At 37.0% G+C, this 12,229-nt stretch overlaps 1 protein-coding gene across 5 annotated transcripts in view; it reads left to right on the top strand.

Annotated features, from left to right (window-relative positions):
• Positions 1-12,229, top strand: part of ZNF280C (zinc finger protein 280C) — a 75,779-nt gene that overhangs the window by 27,677 nt on the left and 35,873 nt on the right. For all 5 annotated transcript variants that reach the window (XR_010406258.1, XR_010406257.1, XR_010406256.1 and 2 more), the window contains exons 10-13: positions 4,683-4,900; positions 8,816-8,973; positions 9,648-9,748; positions 10,526-10,672. Coding sequence is in view for 1 of the 5 variants with exons in the window: in XM_064574565.1 (XP_064430635.1) it covers positions 4,683-4,900; positions 8,816-8,973; positions 9,648-9,748; positions 10,526-10,672 (624 nt within the window). In the remaining 4 variants the exon portion in view is untranslated. The remainder of the gene's footprint in view (positions 1-4,682; positions 4,901-8,815; positions 8,974-9,647; positions 9,749-10,525; positions 10,673-12,229) is intronic.

Below are 12,229 nucleotides of genomic sequence, written 5' to 3'. Positions count from 1 at the left end.
GGTGGGGGAATCCGCTCCCTCTCTGGGGTGGCCTCTAATCGCATTGCTTTATTCAATCCCGCACGGTTCCCAGCTAAGTGAGTCCCACGTACCACAGCCACCGAGTCATGCAGGGGCTGCAGCCTTTGTCGGGTAGGGTCCCCAGGTGGATGGCACTCACACGTGACACTTGAATCTCTGTGCATATTGTAGGGCACTTGGGTGGGTCAGTCAGTTAAGTGTCTGACTCTTGATCTCTGCTCAGGTCTTGATCTCACAGTGGTGCATTTGAGCCCTGCATTGGGCTCCACGCCGGGCGTGGAGCCTACTTAAAAAAAAAAAAAATTCTATGCATGTTGTATTTTAACTTTTAATGACAATAATGTATTAATCAGAATATTTTATTGACTAGATCACGCTATTCTTCAAAGCTCTTGTAAAGCAGGCATTTTGTTTTGTGCTTAATCTTTCCTATAACTTAAAAACTCCTTTTTTTAACATGATTTTTTTGTCTGGTGACATATGAATGTCACATTACTCAAAATCTCAGTCTTGCATTTTAATGTTCAGCACTCAGACATAAACTCATAATAGTGGAGCATTTCTCAAGAAATCACAGTGTTAACTCAATCCAGAATATAGTTTGTATAGTTGTTATAAATTCTACCTTTACGTTGGTGTAGGAAGCTCTTAAAATTAGGTTTTAGGTAATTTTAGAAGTACTAATGAAGTATGAGGTCTAGGTATTATTCCACTTAAGATATTTTAATAGATATTGCAGTGTTCTGTGTGTCTGTGGAAAGATAATCTGTATTCTTCTTGCATGCCCAGTATAAATGGCAAGAAGGGAGAAAGGAGGCAGGAAAAAACGCAATGTAGATTATATTCAGGAAAGAGGGGGTGAGAAGACTGCAAAGCAGAGAAGCAACTTAGAAAAAGTTATTGCTTGCTATTTCAAAGATCGGCAATTTTTTCATTGCAATTCAGCATTTTACAAAAAATGTAGAAAGAAAAGAAGTGTAAAATTCCAAACACAATTTCTTTATTCTTGGACAAAACTGTATTTGATCTATCACTATTTCTACCTCCCTGAGGGTGATTCCTGTGAACTGGACTTTGGGTTTTGGTTTTATATAAAAATTAACTTCTGCCAGTGTTTTCAATCTTCCAATCTATGTAATATGTAATATTGTATAGAAATACTTGATGTTTTATGTTTTGCATCATAGATGCATAGACTGATGAATCACAGACCCGTACCTCTGAAACAAATAATACATTATATGTTTAAAAAAAAAAAAAAAAAGACGATAGTAGGAAGGGAAAAATGAAGGCGGGGAATCGGAGGGGGAGACAAACCATGAGAGACTATGGACTCTGAGAAACAAACTGAGGGTTCTAGAGGGGGGGGGGGGTGGGGGGATGGGCTAGCCTGGTGATGGGTATTAAAGAGGGCACGTATAACTGGGTGTTATACGCAAACAATGAATCATGGAACACTACATCAAAAACTAATGATGTAATATATGGTGATTAACATAACAAAATAAAATTTAAAAAATAAAGTAAAAATTTTAAATAAAAAAGAAGGTATACAGTGAAGAATCCCACTTCATCTATTTGCTTAGTTCCCAATAGGACTTGCAAAAGAAATCATTTTTTATTAATTTGTTTTATGTCTTCTTTGACTTTAATTTCTGAATGTACAGGCACACATGAATGTCTTATTTTCCCTCTATTTTATACACAAATCATAGCACATTATATATATTTCTGCACCTGAAGAAAGTGGCAAGCATTCTCTAAAATGTAGCTTTTATTTATTATAGCATTGTTAGTCATTAAAAAAATAAGTGAGACTTTCACATGTTAGCTTATGCATTTTTTTTTTAAAGATTTTGTATTTATTTGTCTCTGAGAGAGAGAGAGAGAGCACAAGCAGGGGAGCAGCAGAGGGAGAGGGAGAAGTAGGCTCCCCACTGAGCAAGGAGCCCAATGTGGGACTCAATCCCAGGACCCTGGGACCATGACCTGAACCAAAGGCAGATGCCCAACCGACTGAGCCACCCAGGCATTCCGCTTATGCATTTTTATATATCAGTTAAATTTATATAATATTACAGTAAGGATTTCCATTTTGAAAAAAATGTGAATTTTAGATTATTTGTGAATGATCTTTTGCTGTTGTTATAGGTAAGGAGATTGGTATACCACAAAGGTAATCTTTTCTTCCAGAGGAAGAATTTTGGGAGTGTAAGTCAAACATCCTATTGATCTAAGACACCATACTAAGCTTTAAAGTATTATTTCATTTAATCCTTAGAAAATTCTTTAGGCCAGATCTTTTTCTCATTGTTTTATAGCCAATTAATTGGCATAGCTGAGATTCAAACCTCAGTCTCTTTGCTGGCAATGCCCAGGTTCCTTTTCTCCCCATTTTGAAATTTGTATGTGCTGTTTTCTTGAATGTTACATAGAAACTTGAAAATAAGGGGTGTTAATTTGTTTTTGGAGTATGGAATTTGATAGTTATCAGTCAGATCTAACATACTAATAATGTTATTGAGGTTCCTGTGTCTTCATTTATATTCATCTATTTGCTCTGTCATTTTTTGAGTAGGTCTCAAAGTCTCAAATTATCACTATTTTCTTTGATATCTTACAATTCTGTTTTATGGCTGTTACTATTTAGGATATAGATGGATCTATCTCTTTTAACTTCATTGTGAATGTATCCTTTAGCATTTTTATTAAGTGTTCCCTTTTTGGCCTGGATTCTATTTTGTTTGACATCAATTTCACAACCCTTGTTTTCTCATTATTACCATTTGCCTGTTATATTCTTTGTTTATCTTTTTATTTTTTTTTAAGATTTTATTTATTTGACAGAAAGAGACACAGCAAGAGAGGGAACACAAGCAGGGAAGTGGGAGAGGGAGAAGCAGGCTTCCCGTGGAGAGGGAGCCCGATGTGGGTCTCAATCCCAGGATCCTGGGATCATGACCTGAGCCGAAGGCAGACGCTTAAAGACTGAGCCACCCAGGCGCCCCTCAAGCCTTCCAATCACTTTGTTTTTGGTATATTTCTTAATTTTCACAGAGTCATTTTTTCTTTTGTGATCCTATGTGAAATTTATTTTTTCAGTAGCTGAGTTAAACCCACCCATCTGTATTCATTGATAGGATGGATTTAATTGATCTGATAGGTTTGATTGGTCTTGATTCTGTCACAATTTTTTGTTCTTTATTTTTCTAAGTTTTTCCCTTTGTGGTTGCTTTGCGAGTATGTAATTTGGGTTTTTAGAAAAGTTTGTATTTTTGCTCCCTAGTTACTCTTAAAGAATTCTTCTAGTGAAATTCCACAACTGAAAATTGTATATAATAAATGAACTAGTTTTATCTCATTGAAAATTAAAAGTTAACGTATGAAAGTATTCCAGGGGCGCCGGGTGGCTCAGTCGTTAAGCGTCTGCCTTCAGCTCAGGTCATGATCCTGGGGTTCCCAGGGTCGAGCCCCGCATCAGGCTCCCTGCTCGGCGGGAAACCTGCTTCTCCCTCTCCCACTCCCCCTGCTTGTGTTCCCTCTCTTGCTGTGTCTGTGTCTGTCAAATAAATAAATAAAATCTTTAAAAAAGAAAAAGTATTCCCTATTAGGGTCAGTTTATATGAGGTCTTAATTTTATTCATGAGATTGATTTCCCCTTAACATATTTCAGCATTCTAGATAGACTGTGTTGAGGTTTTTAAATTATAACTTATGCTTCTTTTTTTGTGTCCCATACGTTTTCCAGTACCTTGAATCTGGGGAATGGCAGGTTACCTGTGCTCAGCGTCTAGTTCCAACCAGGCTTTACCAAAATACTACTATATTATTGGATAATTTAGCATGTGCAGAATGGCATATAAAACTTCCTTTCCAGGGCACTTGGGTGGCTCAGTCGATTAAGCGTCTCTTTTCGACTCAGGTCGTGATCCTAGGGTCCTGGGATCGAGCTCCGCATTGGGCTCCTTGCTCAGTGGGAAGCCTGCTTCTCCTTCTCCCTCTGCTTGTAGCTCCCCCCACTTGTGCTTTCTCCCTCTCTGTCAAATAAATAAAATCTTTAAGAAAAAATAAAATAAAACTACCTTTCATTTTAAGCTATATCCTGACAGATATGAACGATTTTTGGCCAGGGATCAAATTATTATTAAATATTTATGTCTGAGGGGTGCCTGGGTGGCTCAGTCGTTAAGTGTCTGCCTTCGGCTCAGGTCATGATCCCAGGGTCCTGGGATCGAGCCCCGTGTCGGGCTCCCTGCTCAGCGGGAAGCTGCTTCTCCCTCTCCCACTCCCCCTGCTTGTGTTCCCTTTCTCGCTGTCTCGCTCTCTGTCAAAAAAAATTTTTTTTAAATCTTTAAAAAAAATATTTACATCTGAAAATTGGAATTACAAGGAAAATGGTGTTAGATATTTAGCCATCCCTGGCCTCAGGTTTTTAATTTGTTTTTGAAGTTATTTCTTTATTAAGGTAAGAGGTGTTTATTGTTTGAATTTTTTTAGACTCTATAAAGAAAGAAGCCAACATTTTGGTGACTCTTTCCAGATATATTGCCAAGCATAGTTTTACATAAGCTGGCCCTAGTTATAAACACAGAATCAATTTTTTTCTATCTAATTTTTTAAAGAGATTAAGTAAAACTTACATATATTTTTTTCTCTTTCAGCGTTGTTGTCCAGACATGGTAAACAAATTTTTGGAAATGATTAAAGCAGAACTTGCGATTACTGAAAATAAAAAGACTGGTGCAGAGAAAGGAAAATTGATCATGTTAGTTAGTGACTTTTACTATGGAAGACATGAAGGAGCTGTTGATGATGAACAGAAGACTTACACAACCTTTAAATGCTTCAGTTGCTTGAAAGTTCTTAAAAACAATATTAGGTATGTAAATACTTATTTCTCTTTCCATCTGAAAACTGGGATGCAACTGATGTAAATATTGTATCTTTATTTTCCTGTGCTATCCTAGATAAGCAATTTAAACACTTTCTAAGAATAAAGGCAGATTATCATGTCAAAGCATTTGTTTTTTATTGTATTTTAGGAGTTTAACACTTGATTTGTATTTAATACAGCTTTAGAAAGGGCGAAATTTATTTTAACTTAGAGAAAAATCACTTATCTATATAACCATTGAATTCAGAATTTTCAGTGTGATATTTTTACTATTTAGCTTCTTTTGAATCTACTTTTCCTATCACAAGAAGTGCTTTATCCAGTTTGACCTCTTCCATATTAGTCTTATTTAATGTTCTAGTTTTTCAATTCATTTTATCATTTTTACCACATTAACCTTGCAGAGAAAGTGACATTTTTGATGATCTTTAGAGAAGTGCCAGTTTATGAAACATGTCTGCTTTGAGTTTATAATTTAACACATTTTAAAAGTAGAGATTTAATTTTCAATTTTGAAGGTTTTGAAGACTTACACATGTATGTTTTAAATGTTAGGAACTTATACTTCGCAGTCTTGGAGTAATATGGCATATTACATATCTACAATCCTAAGTAAGATAGTAACCAAAGCAACGTAACAAGATAAGCTGATTGGTATTTTGCATTGGCTATGTAATCTGACATTGTCTTTTCAACATTTTATTATAAAAAGTTTCAGATATTCAGCAAAGTTGAAAAAAATTTACGGTGAACATCTGTATATTTACCACCTTGATTCTACCATTAACATTTTACCTCACTTGTGTTACCGCATACCTGTTCATCCATAGACTCTATCTGATTTATTTTACATTTCAGAGTAAATTGTAGACATCAGTGCACTTCCCTTAGATGAGATAGTCATATGTATGTATGTTGTGGTCCACACACATACACACGTGTATATGTAAGCTTTTAAAGATATTTACCCTGATGGCTGTCTTTTTTAACTAGCATTCTTAAGTGTCCTGTAGGTCATTTCTAAGCCTAGCATTTATTTTTATTGTCTGATGAATCCTTGAGTCCAAAATGAAGTACATAGAAAAACCCTAAAATGCACTGCAAGATAAACCTGAAACAATTATGCATGCTACATTTGTGGTAGCTTCTTGTAGTATTCATAGACCTTTCACATATATGAGTTTTCATACCTCCTTACCTCCTTTTATCAAGCCCTAACGGCCATCAGTTGCTAATGGCCCAGTAGCTTAACAGAAGAGAATTGTGCTTTGAGATATAACACTGAAATAATGTCACAATATAACTCTGTGACCTGCTTCCATATCTTTACCTTTTTACAGTAAAATATATCAGAAAATAAAATTAGTAAATTTGGTGAAATACACAGAAAAGTGGGTCCCTGTTTAAGTTCCTTATTATACTTAAATGTTGGGCGTATGATATTAGAAGTTCTTTCAACAAGTTAGTCCATTTACTCTTAAACATGAAATTTCCTTTTTTTTTGTTTTCCTTCCAAAAGACTGGTTACAGATTATCAGAATATCTAGAAATTTTAAGCTAACCATATTTTATAACATTTAGAAAAAAATTTTTTAAGACTTTATTTGTCAGGGGTGCCTGGGTGGCTCAGTCGTTAAGCAACTGCCTTCGGCTTAGGTCATGATCCCAGGGTCCTGGGATCGAGCCCCGCATCGGGCTCCCTGCTCCGCGGGAAGCCTGCTTCTCCCTCTCCCACTCCCCCTGCTTGTGTTCCCTCTCTCGCTGTGTCTCTCTCTGTCAAATAAATAAATAAAATCTTTAAAAAAAAAATACTTTATTTGTCAGAGAGAGAGAGAGCAAGCAGGGGGAGCTGCAGGCAGAGGGAGGGGGAGAAGCAGGCTCCCCGCCGAGCAGGGAGCCCGATGTGGGACTCGATCCCAGGACCCTGAGATCATGACAAAGGCAGACGATTAACGACTGAGCCACCCAGGCACCCCAACATTTAGAAATTTTGTAGCATTTTTGACATATGGTTGAGTAAATAAAACCTGACCAGTAGACAGTAGGTAACCAAAGAGGTTAATATGTGTTAAATAACATTTTACCTAATGGTAAAATCTAGGATGGCAAATTGATGGTTTTAGAGGATGATAGAAGCTAATAGTTCAAGATTTCTACTCTCTGCCCTGTCAAGATATTGTAGGATTATTCTTTCCTACATTAAGTGTCACTAAAACCAGTTAGGGCTATTTTATTCTGAGAATAGCTTTGTGAGGGGGTTGCTTTTTCCCACATCTCCATCTGCTGGTTTGAGAAACGTGCACTGCTGATGGGGCAGTGTAATAATTGAGAGCTAGCTAGCTAGTTAACAGATCACTTTATACAGATAGATTTTATGTATTAAAGTTATGAGCTGAAAGGTTAATGGCTCATGACCTTTATATGTAAATATTTTGGCAAAACTAGGATTTTTTTTAAAACAGATTTTAATAGAGATGATGTTAAAATTAAAGGAGGAGGGGGTACCTGGCTGGTTCCATTGGCAGAGCATGTGACTCTTGATCTCAGGGTCATGAGTTCAAGCCTCACGTTGTGTGTGGAGCCTACTTAAAAAAATTAAAGGAGGATAAAAGATATTTCAAAGTGTACCACCAGCAGGAGATGTGAAAAGATAAATGTTAAAGCCTGCATATTACAATTGCTATCTAGGTTAAAGACATAATCACTTCAGGATTATATCCTTTTGGGACTCATAATGAATAACTTAATATTTGACTCAGTATTAAAGTTAATTTGATTGAATAACTTTACTTTGAAATTTAAAAAGTTTTAATAAGCCCTATGAAATAGATCTGCCTTTTTATATTGTACTCTCTGCCACTGAAGGTCACAGTTCCTTCTCATAGGAAACCTATTATGGAATCTGACAGCGGAATGTAGAGCTAAAAAATGGACTGTGTTTCAGAGGGCACAGTCTGTGAAAAATGAAGTGTTTGTGCTCACAGTAAACCAGCATCATTAAATAAAACAAAAAGTTCTTGTAATTATAGGTATTAAGATTGCTAGTACATGCATTTAGAAACCAAACCACAAATTAAAACACTAATTTGCCATTAAGCAGCTGACAACCTATTGTATATCTTTAAGGCCTTTAAAAGATTTCTCTCGGGACTCTGTAGCTGCTTTTGGTAATAGGGTTTTCTTTCCTTAAGGATTTTATTTTCAAATGTAAATAGTACTTCATGTATGGAAAAGAAGCCCGTTCTTTTTTTTAAAAAAAAGATTTTATTTATTTATTTGACAGAGAGAGACGCAGCGAGAGAGGGAACACAAGCAGGGGGAGTGGGAGAGGGAGAAGCAGGCTTTCCGCTGAGCAGAGAGCCCAACACAGGGCTCGATCCCAGGACTCTGGGATCATGACCTGAGCCGAAGGCAGACGCTTAACGACTGAGCCACCCAGGCGCCCCTGCAGCCTGTTGTTCTTTACAAAATTTTTTAAATCTGAAATAATGATGAAGAGTTCTAGCAAATTAGTGGTATTTCATATGAACTATATTAATGGATTATTTTAAAACAAAGATGCAAAGAAAAATGTTTACTGAGCCACTTAATGAGAGAGATCATTGGGACACCTGGGGGGCTCAGTCGGTTAAGCGTCTGCTTGCAGCTCAGGTCGTCATCCCAGGGTCCTGGGATCGAGTCCGCCATCGGGCTTGCTCTACCTCTGCTCTCCCCGTCTGACTGACAAACAAACAAGTGTGATTATTTAAAGTGCATACTTTTCTGGAGGACTTTCAAGCTTTGGAGAGATTTTGAGTACTACAACTGCATTTTTACCGTTTAGCTTCAAATCCTTATTTGAGAGGTTTTTTTCTCTTGGCTATAAATCTGAAATTTGCACCTGTTGACGATCACTTACAGGTTTATGAACCACATGAAGCACCATTTGGAACTTGAGAAGCAGAACAGTGAGAGCTGGGAAAACCACACCACCTGCCAGCACTGCTACCGTCAGTATCCCACCCCGTTCCAGCTGCAGTGTCACATTGAGAGTACACACACTCCCCATGAGTTTTCCAGTAAGTCACAATTTTATGGGAGTCTCGAACAGTCATGATTGTGGTCATCTAAACTCTGAGGAAGCCTCAAGAATTCTGATAACCTAAAAATAAGAAATAGACTTTGGGTTTGGGGGCACAGTTGAAAAACAGATTTCAACTTGTACAAACTTTCCAGTAGAATTGCTTGCAAAAACTGAAGTCCTTCTTGTACACGGAAACTTCCTTTTGCATGACTCACGCATTCATTGTATGTAGGGGGCTAAGTTAGAAAATCAGATTCTCTGGTTTGCAAGTATGAAATCAGTGGTCTTGATTCACGCTCTCATAAGAAAAGTAACTGCAGTGATAGTTAAGAATCACGGAGTCCGGGGCTAGCTAGGATTTAAGTTGCAGTTCTGTATCTTAATACGGTTGCGAGATCTCAGGCAAGGTCCTTAATCTTTCTGTGCCTCAGGTTCCTCCTCTGACCAATGGGGGTAAGATAGCAGTACTCTGTCAGTGATGGCATGAGAAGTAAGCCGATATAAGTGAAGCCCGTGGAACAACATTGCGGAGTTAACAACCATAGAGCTGTTGGGAGCCACCACCACGATGACTGTTACTACTTATTGCTGTTGTTGTGGATGTACAAAATGAATCTTTTGTTTAGATACATCCATAAAATGGTGTAATGTGTTTTTTTCCACTTTCAGCTATTTGTAAAATCTGTGAATTATCATTTGAAACAGAACATGCTCTTTTGCAACATATGAAGGACACTCATAAACCCGGTGAAATGCCATATATTTGCCAGGTACACATTCATTTTACGATGTACTTAGGTGTTTGTTTTATTTTCATGTGCCACAAAATAGTAGTATTCTATCGCTCTTTTTAACCGTTAGAATAAAATGGATTACTGAAATTGAAGACCCTCTTCAATAGTGGAAACTCCCTTGACATAACTCTTGTATGTGGAGATGGTGGCTTGGACTCGGACTGGAGGCTGCAGTTTACTGACCCCTCTCCTAGACAGACAAAATGCCCTGCTGGAGAAGACAAATATATGGATTTTCTTACCATGTAGAGAAGAATATAGCCATGACAGAGAAATAGGAAATGCTATTAGTTACGGGGAACTCAACTAAATGCTTTGGGACTAGTATTTTTCCAGAATTTGAAGTGGTTCCCAATAAGATAGCGAGATAAGAAAAATTTCCTCTGTCATAGCCTGGATGCTATTTAAAATCCAAAGAAAAGAATATTCTATTTTATACAGCAGGACAAACTTTCTAGGACAAGAGATGTCAGAGTTTAAAAATTCAAGCAAGGTAGGGAGGGTAGTAGATCTGAGAAGAAGAAAATCTGGTTATATTTAGGAATATATCCCTAAACTTTGAAAGATAACTTTTCTGTTTCGAAGATTATACTTATTATTTTCAGTGCTAGAATTCTTGGTTGTATAGGCAAGAGAGCTGAATTAGCAGTGCGTAATATTCCTCTAAACAAGTGACTCCTCATTGCTACTTTGATGTAATTGCGTATCAGGTATAAACTTTCAAGTTAAACTAAACCTTCTTTATATTTCTAGGTGTGCCAGTTTAGATCATCAACATTTTCTGATGTAGAAAGTCACTTTAGAACATCCCATGAAAACACTAAGAACTTGCTATGTCCATTTTGCCTCAAAGTTAGTAGAATGGCAACTCCCTACATGAATCATTACATGAAGCATCAGGTGAGATTTAGCAGTTATTTGCTCATTTTGTCTTAGTAAAAAGGTAGATATATAAAACTTTGAGCATTTGTTAGATTTGTTCTAAAAGGAAAGTTAAGTGGTTCCAAATGACACAATTAATTTACAATTTATGCTGAATGACTTTTGAAACTTCCACTTCTTTTCTTTGTCTGCTTCCTAGTGGTGATGAGGCTCTTGACTAGTGAAAATACGGAAACAAAGGTAGAAATAGGAACCCTAGAGTGGAAGGGAAAAGGGAAGATGGGTGAAATATTTCAGTTGAATATTTCAGGTGTCTAAGAGTGGTGAAAAGGGAAAGGATTTTGAAGGTAGTTAATCGAGAGTAGGGAAAAGGATATGTTTGAACTGGGGAATAAGATTGAGGACTCAATCTTTTTTCCTCCTTCAAACTTCGTTTCTACTTTCTAGCTTACTTTTCATTATGAAAAGACATGTGGTTGTCATTAGCAACCCAGAATGGTCTTTTGTAGCAGCCAGTGACAAAGGAAATAGCAATGACACTTATTTCTAGATATGTGAACTATGCCAGAGAACTATATTTAGGTTATAACTTGTTTCCTGGATGACTTTTGCCAGTTCTGCTATGTAATTTCTGGGATACCAGTATTAGTGCTTGTACCTTTCTCTTGAATTCTCATTTTATTCTTGCTGGGTCTTCTACTGACACAATTAGACCATCCTTTAGTTAGGCTGAAAACTTCGATGAAACCGTAAGCCTATTCTTGAGTGTTTGAAAGAGCAACGGTACCTTTGCCAAAATGAGAAGTCAGTGAGTTTACTTAATGTGATTATGTAATCAAGTTTTGTCTCCTCACTGATCAGCTCATTACATTTTCTTATTATTGATTGCATTGCCATGGCCAATTTACTCAGCACTGGTGCTAACATTGTTTTCAGTTCCAGTCATTAGATGATCATGAAATCAACTTGTAGTTGTTAATTGAAAAAAAAAATTACAAAAGTAGACTATCCGAGTACATTCAGGATCACCTATGTTATGAATGGGATGGTTCCAACATGCTGGTATGGCATATTACCGTTAAGAACCTCTGGCAAAAATCTTTCTATTCTAGAGTTTCCCCAACAGTTTTCCATCAGATGTTAATAAATGTTCCACTCTAAAATTGCTCCTGGAAAAACAAATTCAGTAAATGGCTAGATTTATAAAATTAACAGTTTTTTATTTTTAAGATTAGAGCTTTTAAAATGCTGGAAAAGCTCATAAATCTCCAAGGAAGGGATATTGTACATATTGTTTCCAAGACTTATTTAACCATTTATTTGCACAATACCTATTAACATTTCTTGAGAAATAGTTCGGAAAACGCTGGTCTTGGTTCTCTATTCCATCTTTTGACCTTTGATTTTGTTTTTTTTAAATATTTTATTTATTTATTTGATAGAGAGAGACACAGCGAGAGAGGGAACACAAGCAGGGGGAGTGGGAGAGGGAGAAGCAGGCTTCCCGCCGAGCAGGGAGCCCGATTGCAGGTCCCTGGGATCATGACCTGAGCCGAAGGCAGACGCTTAACGACT

The sequence above is a fragment of the Mirounga angustirostris genome, unplaced genomic scaffold (assembly GCF_029215605.1).
Source record: "Mirounga angustirostris isolate CCGP_5_RB_7025 unplaced genomic scaffold, mMirAng1.0.hap1 SCAF_11, whole genome shotgun sequence".
Classification (NCBI taxonomy): domain Eukaryota; kingdom Metazoa; phylum Chordata; class Mammalia; order Carnivora; family Phocidae; genus Mirounga; species Mirounga angustirostris.
The sequence above is the reverse complement of the archived record's forward strand: the minus strand, read 5'-3'. Positions and strand labels throughout refer to the sequence as shown.